Here is a 24,904-nt window from a genome sequence, read left to right on the forward strand (position 1 = left end):
GGCTTGGTTCTTGTCCCAGGGTCCTGTGTTAGGAGCCATCAGGCTCACAATAGATGCTTCTCTCATGGGATGGGGAGCGGTAATGGAAGGCCGCTCAGCTCAGGGTCTGTGGAGGAGTCATCATCTCTTGCGGCACGTAAATTGTCTGGAGATGATGGCTGTCTTCATGGCATTGAAGCACTTCCTCTCAGACCTAAGAGGCCATCATGTGCTTGTTCGCACAGACAACACATCGGTGGTCTCACATAAGTCACCAGGGGGGTCTGCGTTCGCATCCACTATGCAAACTAGCACACCAGATCCTCCTGTGGTCTCAAGGGAAACTGCTCTCTTTGAGAGCAGTATACATCCCGGGCTACCAAAATTTCTGAGCAGACATCGTAACACCTTTTTCAGTAGGAAAGGAGTCATTTAAGTGGCCCCTAAAGTAATAATTAACAATTTTTACAACGGAAGTGATTCAATCAAAAACCAACTTTAGCTTGATAAGAATTTTCCTATTGTCACTGTGAAGCTGCTTTGAAACAATATGTATTGTGAAAAGCGCTGTGATCGGCTAATTGAAGCTAACATCGGTAAATCCAGATGTGCTTTTATGCTTTCCTGGTCTTGACGTCACCCGCCTGTGACATTCTGTCTCGCCATAGGACTAGTTGACACACGTGCTTCAGACGCAATCATGCAGAGGCATTCCCAAAGCGTCGTTGACGCAGTGTCTCATTACCTTCTGAAGGAACAAAAAAATATATATAAATAAATAAAAAATACAATTAAAATTCAAACAAAACCGGTTTCATTGAAAAATCACAAAGCTTTGTCTTTATTTATGTTGAATACGCTGTTACAATGAATGCATACACATAATTTGTCTTATTTAATACACATCGTGTCACTTAATAGAGCCTCATTTAGTGCAGGTGATGGATTTGGTGACATATCACTGATAAATTTGATATGCAGCAACATGAAGAGACCCGTCCAAAACCACAACCTGAATGAGATTCAAGACAACTGAAATGCATTTCATTTCTTCATGTTACAGTGATACCGCTTGTCCAGCATGTGCATATAAAAAAAGAAAAAGTCCATTACTTTGAATGTAAACATATTTTTTATTTCTAAGCTGAATGTTGTGAGGTTTAGAGTGACTGCAGCACTAGTTATAGAAATTATAATGCTCAGTTGAAAGTTTAAGTCTTTACAATGTCAAATGCACATCATTTCAATAAAAAGCATCGTTCATATTTTAGTATAATTGATATACTGTTATAGTTCTTGTTAATATTTTTTAATATTTTTTCATTGTTTATTCATTTTCATTTGAAGATTTAAAAAAAAAAAATGTGTTGTCAAATATTTGACCTGCTTCAAATATTTCTTTATCTTTACTTTTATTTTATTCAGTTTTAATTATTTGAGTACTTCAACTTAAGCTGAATGAAAATGAGAAATAACATTTATTTATGGTTTTAGATTTGGTTAACAATAATAACCCTGATTTAAAATGATAAGGAATTAATGTATTTCAAATAATTATAATGCAGGTCCCACAAACACTTGTTTGTGTTGGAAGCAATATAATTTTAGTAATAAATTTAATACAATTAATTTAATAAGTCTTTCTCCAGTAAATTGCAATAGGTACTGATACTGTTGGCACATATAAATGTTTCTTAAACCAAAAGATGAAAGGTTGTTTTGTAGTAGTTGTCCCGAGTCTCCCCTACTCGATCTCCATCTAAACTAGCAGGAAGAGTCTCATGCAGCAGGACTCGCTCATGGAGAGCAGAAGCGTCCGTAAAACAAAATGCTCTTGGTTGGATTGTGTCGGATGAAGAAAAGGAATGGATGGTCTGCATTGAAGACCTGACAACCTGAATCTGCAAATAGGATATCACCAGTGGCTGCAGCCGCTTCGGTTCCTTCCTCATTGACTTCAACAAAGGCTTTATGAACCACCTTCGACAGGACCAGGTCATTGTTGGAGGACATGCCTGAAAGATTCACCTTCTGCGTGTCAAAAACATCCTCCATTCCCATGCTGATCAGAAGACTCTTCATGTCGTATTTTTCCTCCATCTTGAATCTGGGTAGAGATACTTGAACTTCTTGTTTACGCATGACTTCTGGTTTGGTCCACTCCATGAGCTTCTCGTAGGTCAGTGCCTTTTCAAGCTGGATAATAGAAGAATAGTTCAGTCACAATGAAAACTGTATTATTAGTAAACATCTGGCTGGTCACGGCTGGCTAATAAAACATTCACATCACCTTCTGAAGGCCAGTGGTGTCGTCTTCCATCTCGTTAGGAAGGATGATCAACATACTGAGATTAGTCCCAACATACGGCAGCTCCAGAACCTGACTGTTCATCTCTGGGATGAAGGCCAGAGGAAACTGATCCTTTTGATACATCATCTTCACTGGTTTAGTTTGATTCTGCCAAACATCAGTGGAAACACTTTATTACCCCTCAGATTTCATCATGACTGTTAAAAATATATCAAAAAAGTCCATAAAATCGTAACCTTGTTCAGTTTAAACTGCCCATCGCTGGTGAGTTCCTTTAGGAATTTCTTCTCCCAGTTTCCTATGAAGTAGATGGCGTTCACCAAGACCAGTCTCGTCATCTCATCGACAGCTCCCTGTGGCAGCAGGTCCTTGATCTTCTCTAAAATACAAATGGACGTTGTTCACTTTGAGCAGTGATGTGAATTGATTGGTTTGATATTTTTACTATGTAACTCAATTCAAGAACCCATGAAGCCAAACATGACCCATTTTTGCTGAACCTAAAGTGCAGAATGTTTAATATTCAGAATAAGCTCATGCTGGATTTCACCTTGTGTTTTTTTCTCCACCCATTTGTTGATGGTGACACGAGCAGCCTCTGATTTGTTTATGAAGTCCACCTTCTCCAGTCCGGCTTCATAGTATCTTTTTGCGTCATTGAGGAATTTCTGTAATACAGCAAATGATAAGCAATCATACAACAATGCAAATGATATTAGAGCTGAGAACATTTCCAGAACCTCCAGTGAATAAACTGAGTCTCACCTCAACAAACTGGTAGGATTGCTCTCCATAGAGGCGGTTGGCAACACTCAACACATACGGGACTCCTGGTTTGTTCAGCTCACTCATAAACTTGTTGAAGCTGGAATGAATTTGGTCCTCTGAATGAGGAGGTCCTGGAGTTGCAGCATCGGGTTTGGGAGGATTGTTAAAGCCCAAGACCTGCACAGCATTGTTATGGTAGAATTAATTAAGATAATCTCACTATTCTAATAACTTCAACATAGTGTGAATGCACTACTCGAATACCCATTAAAATAATTTAAAAAATGCCCTGCGAGGACTTCAGAAGATGCAATCATCTGGATCAACATGCACATTGCACAATTTCTATATCCTAATTATTGTTAATGTAATTCATTTTTCCAGGAGCTCATTGCTTCTACATTCAGTTAAACTGCTAACAGTGATTGTAAAATTAATTGCCTAAATTATTACATTATTTGCTAACTGCATTCTTTACATTGTAGTGTTGACATGCATTCTCTGTAAAGCTGCTTTGAAATGATATGTATCGTGAAAAGCGCGATACAAATAAATGTGAATTGAATTGAACTAGAAAAGAGTGGAAAGAGTGATTAATAGCTGGTACTTTACTGTGCTTGAACTCAATTTACACAGATTGGGTCTCATTCAGGAAACACAATTTCCCATTTGTGAATGCTCTTTTACATGTACTGTTGCTTACAGATTAATGTTGCATTTCACTGACCGTTAAAGGATTAGTTCACTTTCAAATTAAAATTCCCTGATAATTTACTCACCCCCCATGTCATCCAAGATATTCATGTCTTTCTTTCTTCAGTCGAAAAGAAATTAAGGTTTTGATGAAAACATTCCAGGATTTTTTTCCTTATAGTGGACTTCAATGATCTCCAAACGGTTGAAGGTCAAAATTACAGTTTCAGTGCAGCTTCAAAGGGCTTTAAACGATACCAGATGAGGAATAAGGGTATTATCTAGTCTTAAATGGGTCTTAAATATACATGCTTTATAAACACAAATGATCGCCTCCCAAGTGCTTCCACCAGATGCCTTCCGTATTCTTCAAAAAGCTTATGCTGTATGTCCTACACCTTCCCTATTCAAATTACGGAACGAACGCGACGCCAGTTCTGGTCTGGCTGAAGCACTTGCGAGGCGATCATTTGTGTTTATAAAGCATATACATTTTTATTATTTTTTTTCGAAAATGGCAGATCGTTTCGCTAGATAAGACCCTTATTCCTCGTCTGGTATCGTTTAAAGGCCTTTGAAGCTGCACTGAAACTGTAATTTTGACCTTCAACCATTTGGAGATCATTGAAGTCCAATATAAGGAGAATAATCCTGGAATGTTTTCATCAAAAACCTTAATTTCTTTTTGACTGAAGAAAGAAGGACATCTTGGATAACATGGGGGTGAGTAAATTATCAGGAAAATTTAATTTGAAAGTGAACTAAACCTTTAAGTTCCTGGAAATATAGCAACTTGGAATTTAATCACTCTTAGAAGAAAATGTTCTATACAGAACCTTTAAAGGTTCCATCATGTGTTTCAAATATAGAATCTTAGGGATTCCCATCATGGGATCATTTTATGGATTTAGTTATTAAATCATTAATTTATTTTAAACCATTTTTTAAATTAGATTTTTGAATTTTATGAATTGATCAGCTTGCAAACATATTTATTACTAAAAACATAAATAAATATAACCTGTTATACATGAATGTTAGACATTTCTCCTTATATAGAATCTTTTTGTCATTAAGTGATCTTAAAAATGTAGTCGCAAATTTATATAGAGAACCTCACCATACTTTTTTTTTTAAAGTAGCCTAATGTAAAACAATGCAAAAAATTGGGTGAGCTGTCACTTTAAAATTCAGTTGGAAAGCATGCACTGGTTGTGCAAAGGCTTGCATCACTTCCTGGTCTTTCTCGCTCAGTCTGCTTTCCCATCACCCTCTTTTAAAAGTAGATTGTGTGAGATCATCACCTGAAACATCTGAGCTGCTGTGTTTCCTCTTGCACCGAGCGACACCATGGCCAGAGCCGAGGAGATGCTGACAGGAGAGTAGAACACATTTCCTGATGTGTTTCCTCCGCTGATCTTCTTGAACAGGTTGAGGGAGAACTGAGTGTTTGCTGCAGACAAAGCCTCCATTTTCACAAGCTAGAAAGCAGGAGAGAAATATGATCAGCATAACAAAGTGAAAAGAATTTCAGGATGTTTTCTGTTTAAATCCCCAAATCACTCCATTGCTCAGTTCATTTGTCATTTCCTATGTAAACAACATCACATGCATCATTTCCATCATTACACATACAGAACTGAAAATATGTTCTATTCGACCAGTTTTTACTCAATAACTTGTATTACTTCTAAAAAAAAAGCACAAAAAAAAAGTATCTCGAGTATTCAGCAGGAACGATGATGTTTCCTCGTGTGTCGGAGTTGAATGAATGATCTGCAGAGTGCCATTCTAATAAAGGTTGCCTCGCCCTAAAGAAAATCCAGCCCACAAAATACATCATTCATGGAACGTTTTTTAATGTTAGCCTACTTGTTTCAGAATGTTTAGTGAACATTCAAAAGTAATGTTACCATAATGTTTGCAAAATGATAACATAGTACATCCCATAAATTCTTGAATAACCAAATTTAAAATAACATTTAAAAAACTGACGTTTTGAATGCCCCTTCAGAACATTCAGAAATAACATTTTCATAACTTAATGGGAACGTTAGCGTTCTTAGAGCGTATTTTTGTTAGCTGGGAAGGAGTGTTCATGTATAGAGGGTATGCACTGACGTCACTTTCCCGCCGGAACGCGCTCCCTCAGCTGGACTGAGTGGCAAAAGAACCTGCTGCATGACTGGATTTAATAGGGGAAACTGCGAAAACGGAGTAAAACAAACGATTACACTAAAGGTTGGACTCGAAAGTGTTCCTTACAACTTGTCAAATAAACCTAATCCATGGATATTCACATGAAGCCAGGAGTCCTGTTTCCTGACATTTATATGTGCCTGATTTGACGCCGGGGAAATACATAAAGCAAATCTGCCTGTGAACGCTTTATATAACTACAATATAGGTAGGTTTAAATCCGTGTAATCACTTATATCAATGTTATATATATCGTCATATTGTCCAGTCCTAAAACTTAAATAATTTCATAGTATAGTTTTTGTCAGTGTTTATTTTAAAACACACAATTATGCAGAATATAAGATGGAAAATATTTAATTGATGATCTGCCAACATAATATATAACAATACAATATATACGGTATGATTTTACCTCAAAATCCAACAATTTGACACAAAATGATAACTGCAAATACATGTTTCTCTGCTGGAGTCGAGTTGTTTCTGTGAATTGCAGTGATCCATTTGATTATTTTTTCTGTAGCTTTCGGCAGTCTTTAAATATATACCTCAGGTTTTGTGTCAAAGCTATTTATACAGTCAATCACAAAGCTCTTTCCCGTTTTGGATGTGTTTTTCGCGGCATTCACGCTGAAAACCAATGCTGCCGCTCAGTCTTTTGCCACTTAGCGGGCGTGACCGCAGTCCATCGACCGTTATGACTGCGGTCACGCCCACTGAGTGGCAAAAGACTGAGCGGCAGCATTGGTTTTCAGCGTGAATGCCGCGAAAAACACACAAAACACTTCCAAAACAGGAAAAAGCTTTGTGATTGACTGTACAAATAGCTTTAACACAAAACCTGAGGTAGGCTAAGTCCCTTTAAGACAAGTTATTTCACTCGGCGGCCATCTTTGAAACGCCTCTCGGGCATCCTGGGCATCATGCAATCTCTTTGAATGGGGAAACATCAAATTCTCCAAAACTGTTTGTCAACCTTACGATTAAATTTCATATTTGAAATCACCAATGAAATCTAACAACAACCGGTTCATAAATTTAGTTTCTAAACGCTCAAATCATGACAAAAAAACTGTATTTTTCAGGCTGGATCAAGCTAATGCGCATGCGCAGACCTAAATGCGCGTCTCTTCTATAGAAACCGGTGATTCTAACGGCCGCTGAAGTGACGCGATGACTTTACCAGTCGGTGATTGGCTCTTATTTAGAAGGCGGGACTTATTCCGCCATATTACGCCTTACACTTTCTCCCATTCAAAACAATACGAGTGACACGTCTTGTGTTATTCTATAGTCTTTGGCTATATATTTAAAGACTGCAGAAGTAGGGTATGCATCGACGTCATTTTCCCGCTGGAACGCGCTCCCTCAGCTGGACTGAGTGGCAAAAGAACCTGCTGCATGACTGGATTTAAAGGGTTAGTTCACCCAAAAATGAAAATCCTGTCATGTATTACTCACCCTCATGCCGTTCCACACCCGTAAGACCTTCATTAATCTTCGGAACACAAATTAACATATTTTAGTTGAAATCCGGAGGCTCCGTGAGGCCTTCATAGGGAGCAATGACATTTCCTCTCTCAAGATCCATAAAGGTACTAAAAACATATTTAAATCAGTTCATGTGAGTACAGTGGTTCAATATTAATATTATAAAGTGACGAGAATATTTTTGGAGCGCCAAAAAAACAAAATAACGACTTATAAAATGATGGCCGATTTCAAAACGCTGCCTCAGGAAGATTCAGAGCACAAATGAATCAGTGTATCGAATCTGCTGTTCGGAGTGCCAAAGTCACGTGATTTCAGCCATTGGCAGTTTGACACGCAATCTGAATCATGATTCGATACTCTGATTCATTGTGCTCTGAATCTTCGTGCTAGAATTTTTGCAAGATAATTTTTCTCCAGGGCTATCCCCACACTTAAGGTGGGCGTGGCGGCCATAGCTGCCTACCATGTCCCTTTGGGTGGTGTATCTGTGAGGAGGAACCCGCTGGTGACACGTTTCCTTTGTGGCGCATTGAGGCTGAGGCCTGCAATTCGTACCAGAGTTCCAGCTTGATATGGTTTCAGAAAAGTTTCTGACCCTAAAAACAGCGTTCCTGATAGCTATATCTTCTCTTAAGAGAATAGGAGATCTCCAGGCCTTGTCGATATCCCCCATGTGCCTTAAGTTTGCACTGGCGATGGTCAAGGCATTCCTTTACACAAAGTCTGGCTATGTCCCTAAGGTGCCGACCAATGTATCGCAGCCTATTGTTTTGCAAGCCTACTGCCCTCCTCCTTTCAGAGATCAGAACCTGGAAAAGCTGAACCTTGTGTGATGGATACTTATGTCCACAGAGCTGCCCTGTGAAGGAAAACTGATCAGCTATTTGTCTGCCTTGGATCGCTTAAAAAGGACCAGACAGTCAGAAAGTGGATAGTTGAGGCTATTGCTCGTGCTTATGAGCCAGCCGTCACCTTTGGCGGCCAGAGCTTATCCTACAAAGAGCATAGTGGCCTCCAAGGCCTTAATTTCGGGTGTATACAAGATGTTTGTGACGCGGCAGGCTGGTCCTCTCTGCTCACATTTGTAAGTTTCTACAACCTGGACCTGCCTCAGGTTCACAGGTGCTCATGTCTTAGTACATGGACAGGCACCTACCTGTGACATTCTGTCTCGCCATAGGACTAGTTGACACATGTGCTTCAGACGCAATCATGCAGAGGCATTCCCAAAGCGTCGTTGATGCAGTGTCTCATTACCTTCTGAAGGAACAAAAAAATATATATATATAAATAAAAAAATACAATTAATATTCTTTGTCTTTATTTATGCTGAATACGCTGTTACAATGAATGCATACACATAATTTGTCTTATTTAATACACATCATGTCACTTAATAGAGCCTCATTTAGTGCAGGTGATGGATTTGGTGACATATCACTGATAAATTTGATATGCAGCAACATGAAGAGACCCGTCCAAAACCACAACCTGAAAGAGATTCAAGACAACTGAAATGCATTTCATTTCTTCATGTTACAGTGATACCGCTTGTCCAGCATGTGCATATAAAAAGAGAAAAAGTCCATTACTTTGAATGTAAACATATTTTTTATTTCTAAGCTGAATGTTGTGAGGTTTAGAGTGACTGCAGCACTAGTTATAGAAATTATAATGCTCAGTTGAAAGTTTAAGTCTTTACAATGTCAAATGCACATCATTTCAATAAAAAGCATCCAGTTCATATTTTAGTATAATCGATATACTGTTATAGATCTTGTTAATATTTTTTAATATTTTTTCATTGTTTATTCATTTTCATTTGAAGATTTAAAAAAAAAAAAAAATGTGTTGTCAAATATTTGACCTGCTTCAAATATTTCTTTATCTTTAGTTTTATTTTATTCAGTTTTAATTATTTGAGTACTTCAACTTAAGCTGAATGAAAATGAGAAATAACATTTATTTATGGTTTTAGATTTGGTTAACAATAATAACCCTGATTTAAAATGATAAGGAATTAATGTATTTCAAATAATTATAATGCAGGTCCCACAAACACTTGTTTGTGTTGGAAGCAATATAATTTTAGTAATAAATTTAATACTATTAATTTAATAAGTCTTTCTCCAGTAAATTGCAATAGGTACTGATACTGTTGGCACATATAAATGTTTCTTAAACCAAAAGATGAAAGGTTGTTTTGTAGTAGTTGTCCCGAGTCTCCCCTACTCGATCTCCATCTAAACTAGCAGGAAGAGTCTCATGCATCAGGACTCGCTCATGGAGAGCAGAAGCGTCCGTAAAACAAAATGCTCTTGGTTGGATTGTGTCGGATGAAGAAAAGGAATGGATGGTCTGCATTGAAGACCTGTGGAATGATCAAACATTGTGCCACTATGATGAGACCAGTGGCTGCAGCCGCTTCGGTTCCTTCCTCGTTGACTTCAACAAAGGCTTTATGAATCACCTTCGACAGGACCAGGTCATTGTTGGAGGACATGCCTGAAAGATTCACCTTCTGCGTGTCAAAAACATCCTCCATTCCCATGCTGATCAGAAGACTCTTCATGTCGTATTTTTCCTCCATCTTGAATCTGGGCAGAGATACTTGAACTTCTTGTTTACGCATGACTTCTGGTTTGGTCCACTCCATGAGCTTCTCGTAGGTCAGTGCCTTTTCAAGCTGGATAATAGAAGAATAGTTCAGTCACAATGAAAACTGTATTATTAGTAAACATCTGGCTGGTCACGGGTGGCTAATAAAACATTCACATCACCTTCTGAAGGCCAGTGGTGTCGTCTTCCATCTCGTTAGGAAGGATGATCAACATACTGAGATTATTCCCAACATACGGCAGCTCCAGAACCTGACTGTTCATCTCTGGGATGAAGGCCAGAGGAAACTTTGACTTCTGATGCATCATTTTCACTGGTTTAGTTTGATTCTGCCAAACATCAGTGGAAACACTTTATTACCCCTCAGATTTAATTATGACTGTTAAAAATATTTTTTAAAAAGAGCATGAAATGTCAACCTTGTTCAGTTTAAACTGCCCATCTCTGGTGGCTTCCTTTGGGAATTTCTTCTCCCAGTTCCCCTTGAAGTAGATGGCGTTCACCAAGACCAGTCTCGTCATCTCATCGACAGCTCCCTTTGGCAGCAAGTCCTTGATCTTCTCTAAAATACAAATGGAAATTATCCACTTTAAGCAGTGATGTGAATTGATTGGTTTGATATTTTTACTATATAGCTCAACTCAAGAACCCATGAAGCCAAACACGGCCTTTGAAAAGACATTTTTGGGAACCTAAAGTTTAATATTCACAATAAGCTCATGCTGGACTTCACCTTGTGTTTTTTTCTCCACCCATTTGTTGATGGTGACACAAGCAGCCTCTGATTTGGTCTTGAAGTCCACCTTCTCCAGTCCGGCTTCATAGTATCTTTTTGCATCATTGAGGAATTTCTGTAATACAGCAAATCGATTGAGGTGCAAATGATATTAGGGCTGAGAACATTTCCAGAACCTCCAGTGAATAAACTGAGTCTCACCTCAACAAACTGGTAGGATTGCTCTCCGTAGAGGCGGTTGGCAAGACTCAACACATACGGGACTCCTGGTTTGTTCAGCTCACTCATAAACTTGTTGAAGCTCAAATGAATTTGGTCCTCTGAATGATGATGTCCTGGAGTTGCAGAATCGGGTTTGGGAGGATTGTTAAAGCCCAAGACCTGCACAGCATTGTTATGGTAGAATTAATTAAGATAATCTCACTATTCTGATTACTTCAACATAGTGTGAATGCACTACTCAAATACCCATTAGAATAATAATAAAAAAATAATGCACTAGAAAAGTGGAAAGAGTGATTAATAGTTGGCACTTTACTGTGCTTGAACTCTATTTACACAGACTGAGTCTCATTCAGGAAATAAAATTTCTCATTTGTGAATGCTCTTTTACATGTATTGTTGCTTACAGTTTAATGTTGCATTTCACTGAATGTTAAAGGATTAGTTCACTTTCATATAAAAATTTCCTGATAATTTACTCACCCCCCATGTCATCCAAGATATTCATGTCTTTCTTTCTTCAGTAGAAAATAAATTAAGGTTTTTGATGAAAACATTCCAGGATTATTCTCCTTATAGTGGACTTCAATTGTTCAATTCCAAATGGTTGAAGGTCAAAATTACAGTTTCAGTGCAGCTTCAAAGGGCTTTAAATGATACCAGATGAGTCTTATCTAGTGAAACGATCGGTTCTTGGAAATATAACAACTTGGAATATAATCACTCTTAGAAGAAAATGTTCTATATAGAACCTTTAAAGGTTCCATCATGTGTTTCAAATATAGAACCATAGGGATTCCCATCATGGGATCATTTTATGGATTTAGCTTTAATTAATACATTTTAAACCATTTTTTAAATTAGATTTTTGAATTTTATGAATTGAACAGCTTGCAAACACGTTTTATTACTTAAAACATAAATAAAAATAACCTGTTAAACATGAAAATACTATTCAAACATTTAAGACATTTCTCCTTATATAGAATCTATTTGTCATAAAGTGATCTTAAAAATTGAGTCAAAATTCTATATATTTTTTTTTAAGAGTTGTGGGATTCTTTCACAGCGTGGTAAGGACGAGTAAATAATGTAAAAACAATGTAAAAAATTGGGTGAGCTGTCACTTTAAAATTCAGTTGGAAAGCATGCACTGGTTGTGCAAAGGCTTGCATCACTTCCTGGTCCCTTTCTCTCAGTCTACTTTACCGTCACCCTCTTTTAAAAGTAGATTGTGTGAGATCACCTGAAACATCTGAGCTGCTGTGTTTCCTCTTGCACCGAGCGACACCATGGCCAGAGCCGAGGAGATGCTGACAGGAGAGTAGAACACATTTCCTGATGCGTTTCCTCCACTGATCTTCTTGAACAGGTTGAGGGAGAACTGAGTGTTTGCTGCAGACAAAGCCTCCATTTTCACAAGCTAGAAAGCAGGAAAGAAAGATATAATCAGCATAACAAAGTGAAAAGAATTTCAGGATATTTTCTGTTTAAATCCCCACAACACTGTATTACTTGTCATTTACTGTGTAAACAACATCACATGCATCATTTTTATCATTACACATACAGAACTGAAAATCTGTTCTATTTGATCTGTTTTTTACTCAATAACTTGTGTTAAAGTACTTCTAACAACAAACAGAGAAGTTAAAAAAAAGCATTACCTCGAGTATTCAGCAGGAACAATGATGTTTCCTCGTGTGTCGGAGTTGAATAAATGATCTGCAGAGTGCCATTCTAATAAAGGTTGCCTCGCCCTAAAGAAAATCCAGCCCACAAAATACATCATTCATGGAACGTTTTTCCTCTCCGGAATGTTTTTTTTTTATTTTTTTTAATGTTACTTGTTTCAGAATGTTTAGTGAACATAATACTTTACCATAATGTTTGCAAAATGATAACATAGTACATCCCATAAATGCTTGAATAACCAAGAAAAATAAATTCAGAAATAACATTTTCATAACTTAATGGGAACGTTAGCAAAACGTTCTTAGAGCATATTTTTGTTAGCTGGGAAGGAGTGTTCATGTATACATGCACACAAAAACAAAGCAGTTAATTTTGAAAAACAAAAATAAAATGATGGCAAATGAAGTAATGCATTGGGGGTTCTCAGTTAAATAAATCATTCAACATTTTCAGTAATGTTCTATATTCTTACTTGATACAATTTGATAAGCGGGTTAAGCTGTGTTGCCATCATGTCATTTCCCATGATGCTTGGGGAAGAGCAAGTTGGACCGCATTTTTAACCAGCTTGCACCCTTTTTTGGATAGTAGCATCTGACAAATAACAGCTTGCTTTTTACTTTCTTAAATATAACTGTGAGCATGCACATGGTATTTAGTATTGCCTAAATGCAATTGTACCAATGCAAAGTGACCTGTGAAGTGACTTACCTGTTTTAAAATAAAGGTTAACTAAGTCAGAATTGTGAGTAACCTGGTAGTGACTGTATGAGGTTTGTGAACACATGCCAAATATAATGTTTTAAACTGAAACCAAGATAAGTATCTCTGTATTCAGAGAACAAGTTCTGAGAAGCGTCTCGCTGGACATCCAACCCGGCCCAAATCCAAGTGTTAGCTGGATTTCTGGTGAAGTGGTTTGGGGTAAAATCCTGCTTCTTCATTACCATTGAACATTGAGATGTCATAAAGGGTTAGTTCACCCAAAAATGAAATTTCTGTCATTAATTACTCACCCTCATGTCGTTCCACACCCGTAAGACCTTCGTTCATCTTCAGAACACAAATTAAGATATTTTTGATGAAGTCTGAAAGCTTTCTGTCTCTCCATAGAGATTCAACGCAACTTCCACTCCAAGGTCCAGAAAGGTAGGAAAAAGACATCATTAAAGTACTCCAAGTGACTCCAGTGGCTTAAACTCAATTTTATGAAGTGACATGAGTGCTTTGTTTGTGTAAAGAAACAATTTACCTCTTTACTTACAAAAATATTGATCCGCCATGAGAGCTTCTCAACGCATGCGTGTTGTGGACAGACTCGCGTGCCAACTCAAAGCATATGCACGAGTGTTCACGCGAGAGTTGTTGGCATTGTTGCGTGAACATGCTTTAGATAATATTATTTTATAAATATTTTTTATTTTTTTTGCACAAACAAAGCACTCATGTCAGTTCATAAAATGTAAACATTTGTAACAGCGGGTTCTATTAAATTACAAAAAAAACAAAACAAAACAGGTTTCATTGAATAATTGTAAAGCTTTGTTTCATTTATGTTGAATACATTGTTACAGTCAATGCATACACATTATTTGGCTTATATATTAGAGCTTCATTTAGTGCAGGAAACAACTCAAATAAACTGATGTATTTGATATGCAGCAACATGAAGAGACCCATCCAAAACCACAACCTGAATGAGACTCAAGACAACTGAAATGCATTTCATTTCTTCAATCGTAAACACATTAACACTTATCCTGCATGTGCATGTAAAGAGAGGGGATGTCCATTACTTTGAATGTAAACATATCTTTTTTTATTTCTAAACTGAATGTTGTGAGGTTAGAAATTATAATGCTCAATTTAAAGTTTAAATCTTTACACTGTTGAATGCACATAACTTCAATAAAAAGAATCCAGTTGATATTTTAGTATCATTGATAGTTTATAATATTTTCAATTAGATTCTTTTTATATATATTTTTAATTTTAATTTTAAATTTTTTGTAATTTTGTGGTTTATCTTGTCATTTTATGTCTATACATTTTTTTTTTTTTTTTTTTTTTCCAGAGTCTCCCCTCCTCATTCGGTCCAGATCACCATCTAAACTAGCAGGAAGAGTCTCATGCATCAGGACTCGCTCATGGAGAGCAGAAGCGTCCGTAAAACAAAATGCTCTTGGTTGGATTGTGTCGGATGAAGAAAAGGAATGGATGGTCTGCATTGAAGTCCTGTGGGATGATCAAACACCGTGTCATCACGATGGCGGCGGTGGCTGCAGACGCTTCGGTTCCTTCCTCGTTGACTTCAACAAAGGCTTTATGAATCACCTTCGACAGGACCAGGTCATTGTTGGAGGACATGCCTGAAAGATTCGCCTTCAGCGGGTCAAAAACATCCTCCATTCCCATGCTGATCAGAAGACTCTTCATGTCGTATTTTTCCTCCATCTTGAATCTGGGTAGAGATACTTGAACTTCTTGTTTACGCATGACTTCTGGTTTGGTCCACTCCATGAGCTTCTCGTAGGTCAGTGCCTTTTCAAGCTGGATAATAACAGAATAGTTCAGTCACAATGAAAACTGTATTATTAGTAAACATCTGGCTGGTCACGGCTGGCTAATAAAACATTCACATCACCTTCTGAAGGCCAGTGGTGTCGTCTTCCATCTCGTTAGGAAGGATGATCAACATACTGAGATTATTCCCCACATACGGCAGCTCCAGAACCTGACTGTTCATCTCTGGGATGAAGGCCAGAGGAAACTTTGACTTCTGATGCATCATCTTCACTGGTTTAGTTCGATTCTGCCAAACATCAATGGAAACACTTTATTACCCCTCAGATTTAATTATGACTGTTATTTATTTTTTATTTTTTTTTAAAAAAGAGCATGAAATATCAACCTTGTTCAGTTTAAACTGCTCATCGCTGGTTGTTTCCTTTGGGAATTTCTTCTCCCAGTTCCCCTTGAAGTAGATGGCGTTCACCAAGACCAGTCTCGTCATCTCATCGACAGCTCCCTTTGGCAGCAAGTCCTTGATCTTCTCTAAAATACAAATGGAAATTATCCACTTTAAGCAGTGATGTGAATTGATTGGTTTGATATTTTTACTATATAGCTCAACTCAAGAACCCATGAAGCCAAACACGGCCCTTGAAAAGACATTTTTGCTGAACCGAAAGTTTAATATTCAGAATAAGCTCATGCTGGATTTCACCTTGTGTTTTTTTCTCCACCCATTTGTTGATGGTGACACGAGCAGCCTCTGATTTGGTCTTGAAGTCCACCTTCTCCAGTCTGGCTTCATAGTATCTTTTTGCATCATTGAGGAATTTCTGTAATACAGCAAATCGATTGAGGTGCAAATGATATTAGAGCTGAGAACATTTCCAGAACCTCCAGTGAATAAATTGAGTCTCACCTCAACAAACTGGTAGGATTGCTCTCCGTAGAGGCGGTTGGCAACACTCAACACATACGGGACTCCTGGTTTGTTCAGCTCACTCATAAACTTGTTGAAGCTCAAATGAATTTGGTCCTCAGATTTTTGTCCAGGTACCTGCTGAGCAGGACATTTCTGCGTGCATCAACAATATCAATTAGAAAAACCGAAAGGATACATGCACCACTACAGCAAATACAGCTGTTATTATAATCATAAAGTCATGAGGTTAGTGTTTGATGTAAATATTCATACCAAAACTTTGAGTTCAGCAGGTATCTGAGGTTTCTGTGTTTGTTGCATCATTGATGGTTCATGGTGACCCTTGACGCCACATGCTATCTGGGTTGGTTGATGAGGTCCTGGAGTCGCGGCACCAGGTTTGGGAGGATTGTTAAAGCCCAAGACCTACACAGAATTATTGCGATAGAATTGTTAAAGATAACCTCACTATTCTGATAACTTCAACATATAATGTGAATGCACTACTCAAATACCCATTAGAATAAAAATTGCACTAGAAAAGAGTGGAAAGATTGATTAATAGCTGGCACTTTACTGTGCTTGAACTATTTACACAGACTGAGTCTCATTCAGGAAACACAATTTCCTATTTGTGAATGCTCTTTTACATGTATTATTGCTTACAGTTTAACATTAAGAACGTTAAGTTCTTGGAAATATAGAAACTTGGAATATAATCATTCTTAGAAGAAAATGTTCTATATAGAACCTTTAAAGGTTCCATCATGTGTTTCAAATATAGAATCTTAGGGATTCCCATCATGGGATCATTTATTTAGTTTTAATTAATTAATTTTAAACCATTTTTTAAATGTTATAACATTTTATGAAAGAATCAGCTTGCAAACATAATTTATTACTAGAAAGAAAAAAAAACATGAAAGTACTATTCAAACATTTAAGACATTTCTCCTTATATAGAATCTTTTTGTCATAAAGGGATCTTAAAAGTTGAGTCAAAATTCTATATGGAGAACCCCACCAACCTTTTTTTTTAAGAATGAAATGCACAAGTTGTATGGGATTCTTTCACAGCGTGGTAAGGACGAGTAAATAATGTAAAAACAATGTAAAAAATTGGGTGAGCTGTCACTTTAAAATTCAGTTGGAAAGCATGCACTGGTTGTGCAAAGGCTTGCATCACTTCCTGGTCCCTTTCTCTCAGTCTACTTTACCGTCACCCTCTTTTAAAAGTAGATTGTGTGAGATCACCTGAATCATCTGAGCTGCTGTGTTTCCTCTTGCACCGAGCGACACCATGGCCAGAGCCGAGGAGATGCTGACAGGAGAGTAGAACACATTTCCTGATGCGTTTCCTCCACTGATCTTCTTGAACAGGTTGAGGGAGAACTGAGTGTTTGCTGCAGACAAAGCCTCCATTTTCACAAGCTAGAAAGCAGGAAAGAAAGATATAATCAGCATAACAAAGTAAAAAGAATTTCAAGATTTTTTTTGTTTAAATCCCAAAAACACTGTATTAACTCAGTTGTCATTTGTGTAAACAACATCACATGCATCATTTTCATCATTACACATACAGAACTGAAAATCTGTTCTATTCGACCAGTTTTTACTCAATAATTGTATTAAAGTACTTCTAACAAACTTCTAAGAAAAGTTAAATAAAAGCATTACCTCGAGTATTCAAGTTTCCTCGTGTGTCGGAGTTGAATGAATGATCTGCTGAGTGTCATTCTAATAAAGGTTGCCTCGCCCTAAAGAGCCCATCCTCTAAACCAAATCCAGCCCTTCTGTACAACTAAAGGCATGTTTAAAAACTTGTTGCTTTGACTGTTGACGGGAATGTTGGTGACTGTAGTCAAGGGGAGGAGTGAAAACTGCTGTCAGGACAGATGTTTTATTAAGTTATAAACAAAAACATTCTTTATGTAAGGTTATTAAAATGTTTGTTCAAAGTTATTAGTCTTTAATAATGTTCCCAAAAAGTTCCACAAAAAACATGACCTGTACATTATTCATGGAACGTTTTTCTTCTCTTCTCTTCTTCTTTTTTTTTTTTTAAATGTTACTACTTCAGTAAAATGTTCAGTAAACATTCAAAAGTAACTAACATAATGTTTGCAAAATAATAAAATAGAACACTGTTTTGAAAGGCCAGAGAACATTCAGAGAAGTTTAACTGCATTTTAACCTGTTTAACCTGGAGTGCACCCTTGAAATCTGATTATAAATAAAATTAGATTTAGACATAAAATGTGGCAGTGTTCATATTTGTTCTTATTCATATATCCTACAGCCATATATCTGTCGGTCAGGCCGACGTTGTTCTTTGGAACAGTTGTGAATGTAATTAGGCCTGCCTGTTTAAAGTAAAGGTAAATGATGTCAGAGCTGTGAGTCTTCTTGGGTGTGACTGTATGAGGACATATGTGAAAACATGCTTTCACCAACATACAGTAGGGCTGGTGTAATCGGTGTGTCTTTGGTTTTGTGTCAAGTAGATTATAATTTGAAGCCAAAGAATGCTAGTTATGAATCTGCAAACCACAAGATATTCTTGCAAAAGATTTCAGGGTTTGGCTTTGAGTTTTTCTTCTCACATATTTGACACATGAATGTCCAGTTTTGCAGTTGTTTGTGCTTATTTGAATTACTTTTTAGAGATAGCAAATATAAAGCAACTTTACATTTATACTCAAATTTATAGTCACTGTGTGTGTGTGTGTGCTTGTTTAAGTGAAGTTCCTAAACGTAATTTAGGGAGGAGCGAGCCCATCTAATCTTCCAATCAACAGCCAGAGTATATAAGCAGCTGCTTACCTCTCTTCAGTCTCAGCTGTTTCAGCATCCCTCCACCTCCCCAAACTCCACCTTCATCTCAGGTACCTTGCCCTATGTAATCATATCCTATATTTATTCACTGGGGGGGTGTATCAGAGCTCGAGTTGAAGATGCTTCATTGAGCCCCTCCTCAGTGGACAGCAAGCCAAATTAGCTAACCTAATACCCTAAAGATTATATGGGCAAACAAACTTGTTAATATCAGGTTGCTTCAGTTATATTGTCACTGAAATACTGTAAACCACTTTGGATAGTAGCATCTGACAAATGGCAGTTTGCTTTTTACTTTCTTACAAAGTATAACTGTGAGTATGCACATGATATAGCATTGCCTAAATGCAACTGACCCTTCGCAAAGACCCGTCCCCCTTTGTTACTGTTGCTTTGTCCGACAAACCAGGTTATGATATGAAACAAAGTCCCAGCTTTCAAATTGTGTAATTTTTTAATAAATTCGAACAATAAAAAACATTTTGTGGCTCTTTAATGTTGTGACAGATTGTAGCGCCTCAGCTCAAGTGGCTCATGAACCAATCATCTCTTCCAAATAGTTAATTTATAGCATCAAATAAACATGAATAAACATGAGAAGGAATGTTGTTTCAAATGCAGAAAGATGTCAGTACACACCATTTTTCAAGTTCAAGTCCACCGAGGTTAATCTTCTAACTCCTGACTTCTTTGTCGGACAAAATGGCGGATTAGGCTTTATGATTGGTTAGATTGCTTGTCAATCAAACTCCTGGCTAAGGGTCATATACACAAATTTGTGAACTAGGATTAATAACATTCTTTCAAAGTAATAATAAAAAAAAAGAATTAGGGGTGTAACTATATTCAAACCGAACCGAAAAAACATGATACACCACCCACGGTATGTACCGCAATGGCGCCCTCTGCTGCCCTGCCCCGCCATGGCCCATGGATCTACACGACAAATAGAGCATTGTAGCCTAACCACCATTAACCGCCAATAGTCGCAATAATCTCTGCGTTTTGTTATTTTCGATAAGAAATACTGTACAGGCGCCTCATTTCAAGCGGCAGCGCTGAGCGGGAGTGAACGCGATCATCTCTTCTCTTTACAGAATAAACATGAATGAACATCTGAAGGTATGTTGAAAGATAGCTACAATACAACAGTAACGTATCATATAATGTTTCAATGGCGGAAAGACGTCAATAAAACAACTTGTAAACACTGTCACGTAGCATTTACCTCAAGCGAGTCCACATAGTTAGTTCGCCAGGGAAATTAAATCTTTTGCTAAATATATGCACTATTAACCTATATATTTTACTTAAATTGTTAGTGATGTCTTGATTATTTAATGTATGTTTAATTAAATCTGTCATGAAAATGACAGCCACTGTGTAAATGATTATATTTCAACAACGAATAAGAGTAAAAACATTTAGAAGTTAATGCAAAAACTGCCTTATGTGCAGTTTACAAGTTTGCATACAATTTGTTATTTGAGTGTTGATTACTATATCTAAAAATAAAAAGCAACTGAATTTAGGCTAAAAGTTTGGGCTCTGAAACTTTAATAGTATTGTGCAAGTAAGGGCTCCCTATATAGTTTAGCATTAGCAGAAATAATAAAAAAAAAAAATCCTTAAGAAACGTTTAATATAATTGAATTAATTTAAAGAAAGAGACACAAATTGTTTGGTAAAACTACTGTTTAATTAAAAAATGTTTTTGTTTGTTTTGTTTTTAGTTTCCTCCCCTTGCTGTACAGAACTGTACCAAACCGAACCAAGACTTCAAAACCGAGATAAGTACCGAATCGTCAGTTTTGTGTACCGTCTCACCCCTATAAGTACATGTGAACAACATTAATTGAGACATTTCTATACTGTCAGAAAATGCACAGTAAATCAAAATTATATTAAATTAAAACTAACTATATGTTTTTATACCTTGACATGCTTTCATTCTCTATGGAATATTTTCCCATGAGATTGCATTATATAATGTGGCAATGTTCATATTTGTTCATTTACCGTCAGGCAGATGCTACGAATGGTAGTGAACTTGAAGTGACTTGCCTGATTTAAAATAAACTTAGTCAGAACTGTCAGTAACGTGGGAGTGACTGTGAGTGACTGTATGAGGTTTGGGCATGTAAGTGTGAACACATGCTTTCACCATCATACAGTAGGGCTGATGTGATCGGAGTGTTGCGCTGGCTGTGGGTTTGTGCCAAATATAATGTTTTACATTGTAACCAAGATAAAAGATTTCAGGTTTTGGCTTTTACAGCTTTCTGACACATTTGACAAATTAATTTCCAGCAGTAGTTTTGCAGTCGTTCGTGGTAACTAAATATTTTCAAAACATATTAGGCTATTGTACTTACAAAGACCAGCATCTAGCTGATTAAATATTTTAGAGCAATATCTATAATCAGTATGGACTGTGTGTGTGTGTGTGTGTGTGTGTGTGTGTGTGTATCAGGAATTCCCTATGTTAAGAGGACATTTTTGGTCCTCATTAGGAAAGCAGCTTATAAATTATACAGAATCATGAAAATTTTGAAACATTTTGAAATTTTAAAAATGCAATGCGTTTTCTGTGAAAGGTAGATTTAGGGTTAGAGGAGAGAATATACAGATATTTAACACAGCCAATGCAGTTATATATAAAAATTAAACTAGGAGCATTAATAACAACATCCTTTAAAAAAATATCAAGCTTAAAGTCTAAATAATTATTGCACATGATCAAAGACACAATAACTGATGCATTCCTGTACAATACACTTTTATACAACAAATATTGAACCCATAGTGAGGCATCCCACATCATAATCCATTTTATTTTGGATTATGATATGGGATGCCTCACTATGGGTTCAATATTTGTTCAATATTATCCATTTAATTTTATTCATTTGACACACACACACGCACACACACACACACACGCGCGCGCGTTTGTTTCACTATATTAGTGAGGGCATTGCATATAGACTTCCATAGGTTAATGATATTTTCTATCACCTATATTTTCTCGATATTTTCTATCACCTACACCTAAACCTACCCATCACAGAAACATTAAAAACATGTTTTGGCCAATTTATTAACCTTTTTAATCTAGTGAAGACAAGTAAAATGTCCTTACTAGTCGGTTGTCATAATATTTCACTATATAGGCCTACATAGGGACATTGAAATTGACCCACACAAGTTTAGCCACACACACACAAGTTAAAGCACTGTGGTGAACAGACTGTGGTAAAAAGAACTCTCACGCCATCTAGTGATGAAAGTGTGATTAGACATGACTCATCTCTCAGTTCAACATGGCCACAGGGACCGTTAAAGGGTTAGTTCACCCAAAAATGAAAATTCTGTCATTAATTTCTCACCCTCATGTCGTTACACACCCGTAAGACCGTCGTTCATTTTCGGAACACAAATTAAGATATTTTTGATTAAATCTGAGAGCTTTCTGTCTAGACAGCCTAGGCATTTGTAACTTTGATGCTTAAAAAAGTTCATAAAGAGATCAGAAAATGAATCCTTACGCCCTTTAATATAAATATATAGAAATATATAAAAAGTTTTATATAGCCCATTGAATCTTTCTCATACTTAAAGGGTTAGTTCACCCAAAAATGAAAATTGTGTCATTAATTACTCACCCTCATGTCGTTCCACACCCATAAGACCTTCGTTCATCTTCAGAACACAAATTAAGATATTTTTGTTGAAATCCGATGGCTCAGTGAGGCCTGCATAGGGAGCAATGACATTTCCTCTCTCAAGATCCATGAATGTACTAAAAACACATCTAAATGTGATTACAGTGGTTCAATATTAATATTATAAAGCAACGAGAATATTTTGGTGCGCCAAAAAAACCCAAAATAACGACTTATATAGTGATGGCCGATTTCAAAACACTGCTTCATGAAGCATCAGAGCATAATGAATCAGCGTATCTTAATGCTCATAAAGCATCTTGCGTTTAAAATGTGTTGCAGGTGTTAAATGTGTTGCACCCGTTCAGGCCAGTTTTAGATTTATGAGTATTGTTTGAGAAGACTGATTATGTGTTTAGCGAAATAAGATTATATAACAATAATTGTTTTTTGTGTTAGCCTTTGTATTGATGTTAATTGTTAGTTGATAAATGTAATTCAAATGTTGCTTGGTGAACAATATCAATCTTATTCAAAAGAAGCCAGTCATGTCTGATGAAATTACAAATCAAAACATGGTTATAGAGTATAATTTCTCTAAAGAGATGTATGATTCATTAGACTATCAAGTCATTTTCCTTGTCAAAAATGTTTGTTTATTTCAAAAATACACTTATCAGGCATAACATTATGACCATCTTCCTAATATTGTGTTGGTCCGCTTTAGCTGCCAAAACAGCCCTGACCCGTCGAGGCATGGACTCCTCTAGACCCCTGAAGGTGTGCTGTGGGATCTGCACCAAGATGTTAGCAGCAGATCCTTTAAATCCTGTAAGTTGCGAGGTGGAGCCTCCATGGAACGGACTTGTTTATTCAGCACATCCCACAGATGCTCCATTGGATTGAGATCTGGAGAATTTGGAGGCCAAGTCAACACCTCAAACTCGTTGTTGTGCTCTTCAATCCATTCCTGAACAATTTTTGCTTTGTGTCAGGAGCATTATCCTGCTGAAAGAGACCACAGCCACCAGGGAATACCGTTTCCATGAAAGGGTGTACATGGTCTGCAGCAATGCTTAGGTAGGTGGTGCGTGTCAAAGTAACATCCACATGGATGGCAGGACCCAAGGTTTCCCAGCAGAACATTGCCCAAAGCATCACACTGTCTCCGCTGGCTCGCCTTCTTCCCATAGTGCATCCTGGTGCCATAAGCTACGCACACACACCCGGCCATCCACGTGATGTAAAAGAAAACGCGATTCATCAGACAAGGCCACCTTCTTCCATTGCTCCGTGGTCCAGTTCTGATGCTCACGTGTCCACTGTTGGCTCTTTCGGTGGTGGACAGAGGTCAGCATGGGCACCATGACTGGTCTGCGGCTATGCAGCTCCATACGTAGCAGCTCGTCTGTTGGATCGGACCACACGGGCCAGCTTTCGCTCCCCACCTTGGCCGCCCATGACCCTGTCGCCGGTTCACCACTGTTCCTTTCTTGGAGCACTTTTGATAGATACTGACCACTGCAGACCGGGAACACCCCACAAGAGCTGCAGTTTTGGAGATGCTCTGACCCAGTCGTCTAGCCATCACAATTTGGCTCTTCTCAAACTCTCTCAAATCCTTACGCTTGCCCATTTTTCCTGCTTCTAACATCAACTTTGAGGACAAAATGTTCACTTGCTGCCTAATATATCCACCCACTAACAGGTGCCGTGATGAAGAGATAATCAGTGTTATTCACTTCACCTGTCAGTGCTAACAGGTGAAGTGTTTTTTCAAATTCATTTTTCACTTTTAATATTTGCATATCTGGTGGGTTTTTGTGATGTGTAGCAGATGAAGTCATGCAAATATATTCTGTAACAGCTGTGAAGTGAGTCTACAAAACAGCACAAAGAGACTGGACATTCACTCTTCAGGTGATAAACTTTTGATTTTAATTTCTATAATATGGTTTGATTGTCCATGTAAACACAAGGACAATCAGAAAAATCATCTTATGTGTGTATATGATTGCATTTACACTTCTCTTTTTTTTGTGTGTAGATCACAGCTGCAATATTATCTATAGCTAAATAATACTTGTGGCATTCTGAGCTGAGAGGATGAATAACTCTACAGTAAACTTCACCACACCTGAATCATCGACAACTTCTTTCTTTGAGCTAGTGGACAGTCGGAGAATTTTTATCTTTGGCATCAGTTTCATGTTTGGTTTTCCTACACACTCCTATGTTATTTGGCTCATCAT

At 37.3% G+C, this 24,904-nt stretch overlaps 3 protein-coding genes and 1 long non-coding RNA gene across 8 annotated transcripts; 1 reads left to right on the forward strand and 3 right to left on the reverse strand.

Annotated features, from left to right (window-relative positions):
* Window positions 1–797: 797 nt before the first annotated feature.
* LOC125243159 (leukocyte elastase inhibitor-like) lies at window positions 798–17,989 on the reverse strand. Of its 3 annotated transcripts, none has more exons than XM_048152566.1 (9): window positions 17,830–17,989; window positions 17,407–17,583; window positions 16,426–16,578; window positions 16,150–16,305; window positions 15,946–16,063; window positions 15,631–15,773; window positions 15,364–15,531; window positions 14,839–15,269; window positions 798–1,750 (listed from the first exon to the last, which is right to left on the reverse strand). In XM_048152566.1, the coding sequence occupies exons 2-8, from the start codon at window positions 17,572–17,574 to the stop codon at window positions 14,865–14,867; spliced, it is 1,311 nt and encodes a 436-aa protein (XP_048008523.1). In that variant the 5' UTR covers window positions 17,575–17,583; window positions 17,830–17,989; the 3' UTR covers window positions 798–1,750; window positions 14,839–14,864. The 3 variants fall into 3 exon arrangements, with proteins under 3 accessions (XP_048008523.1, XP_048008522.1, XP_048008521.1); XM_048152565.1 differs by lacking the exon at window positions 798–1,750 and adding an exon at window positions 8,752–9,687 and having other exon boundaries at window positions 14,824–15,269; XM_048152564.1 differs by lacking the exon at window positions 798–1,750 and having other exon boundaries at window positions 14,244–15,269.
* LOC125243160 (leukocyte elastase inhibitor-like) lies at window positions 1,744–7,432 on the reverse strand. Of its 3 annotated transcripts, none has more exons than XM_048152567.1 (7): window positions 7,415–7,432; window positions 5,056–5,232; window positions 3,056–3,235; window positions 2,841–2,958; window positions 2,527–2,669; window positions 2,270–2,437; window positions 1,744–2,175 (listed from the first exon to the last, which is right to left on the reverse strand). In XM_048152567.1, the coding sequence occupies exons 1-7, from the start codon at window positions 7,418–7,420 to the stop codon at window positions 1,777–1,779; spliced, it is 1,191 nt and encodes a 396-aa protein (XP_048008524.1). In that variant the 5' UTR covers window positions 7,421–7,432; the 3' UTR covers window positions 1,744–1,776. The 3 variants fall into 3 exon arrangements, with proteins under 3 accessions (XP_048008524.1, XP_048008525.1, XP_048008526.1); XM_048152568.1 differs by lacking the exon at window positions 7,415–7,432 and adding an exon at window positions 5,440–5,793; XM_048152569.1 differs by lacking the exon at window positions 7,415–7,432 and adding an exon at window positions 5,387–5,793.
* Window positions 9,286–12,438, reverse strand: LOC125243162 (leukocyte elastase inhibitor-like). Its single transcript, XM_048152570.1, has 6 exons — window positions 12,271–12,438; window positions 11,004–11,183; window positions 10,800–10,917; window positions 10,486–10,628; window positions 10,228–10,395; window positions 9,286–10,133 (listed from the first exon to the last, which is right to left on the reverse strand). Exons 1-6 carry the CDS (start codon window positions 12,436–12,438, stop codon window positions 9,729–9,731), a joined length of 1,182 nt encoding a protein of 393 aa, XP_048008527.1. The 3' UTR covers window positions 9,286–9,728.
* LOC125243166 lies at window positions 12,446–14,926 on the forward strand. Its single transcript, XR_007178983.1, has 3 exons — window positions 12,446–13,692; window positions 13,833–13,868; window positions 14,794–14,926. It is a non-coding gene; the product is annotated as an uncharacterized LOC125243166 (long non-coding RNA).
* Window positions 17,990–24,904: the final 6,915 nt, after the last annotated feature.

Source organism: Megalobrama amblycephala, linkage group LG13 (genome assembly GCF_018812025.1).
Source record: "Megalobrama amblycephala isolate DHTTF-2021 linkage group LG13, ASM1881202v1, whole genome shotgun sequence".
Classification (NCBI taxonomy): Eukaryota; Metazoa; Chordata; class Actinopteri; order Cypriniformes; family Xenocyprididae; genus Megalobrama; species Megalobrama amblycephala.

Excerpts from the sequence above, each read along its gene's own strand:
- LOC125243162 (XM_048152570.1), bottom strand. The coding sequence starts at position 12,438 with ATGGAGGCTTTGTCTGCAGCAAACACTCAGTTCTCCCTCAACCTGTTC. Across the intron at positions 10,918-11,003 it reads AATCCTACCAGTTTGTTGAG|AAATTCCTCAATGATGCAAA; the intron begins GTGAGACTCAGT and ends GCTGTATTACAG. Across the intron at positions 10,134-10,227 it reads ACACCACTGGCCTTCAGAAG|CTTGAAAAGGCACTGACCTA; the intron begins GTGATGTGAATG and ends TCTATTATCCAG.
- LOC125243159 (XM_048152566.1), bottom strand. The coding sequence starts at position 17,574 with ATGGAGGCTTTGTCTGCAGCAAACACTCAGTTCTCCCTCAACCTGTTC. Across the intron at positions 16,064-16,149 it reads AATCCTACCAGTTTGTTGAG|AAATTCCTCAATGATGCAAA; the intron begins GTGAGACTCAAT and ends GCTGTATTACAG. Across the intron at positions 15,774-15,945 it reads GGTGGAGAAAAAAACACAAG|AGAAGATCAAGGACTTGCTG; the intron begins GTGAAATCCAGC and ends TTTGTATTTTAG.
- LOC125243160 (XM_048152567.1), bottom strand. Across the intron at positions 3,236-5,055 it reads CAGCAGCTCAGATGTTTCAG|GTCTTGGGCTTTAACAATCC; the intron begins GTGATGATCTCA and ends AATGCTGTGCAG. Across the intron at positions 2,959-3,055 it reads AATCCTACCAGTTTGTTGAG|AAATTCCTCAATGACGCAAA; the intron begins GTGAGACTCAGT and ends GCTGTATTACAG.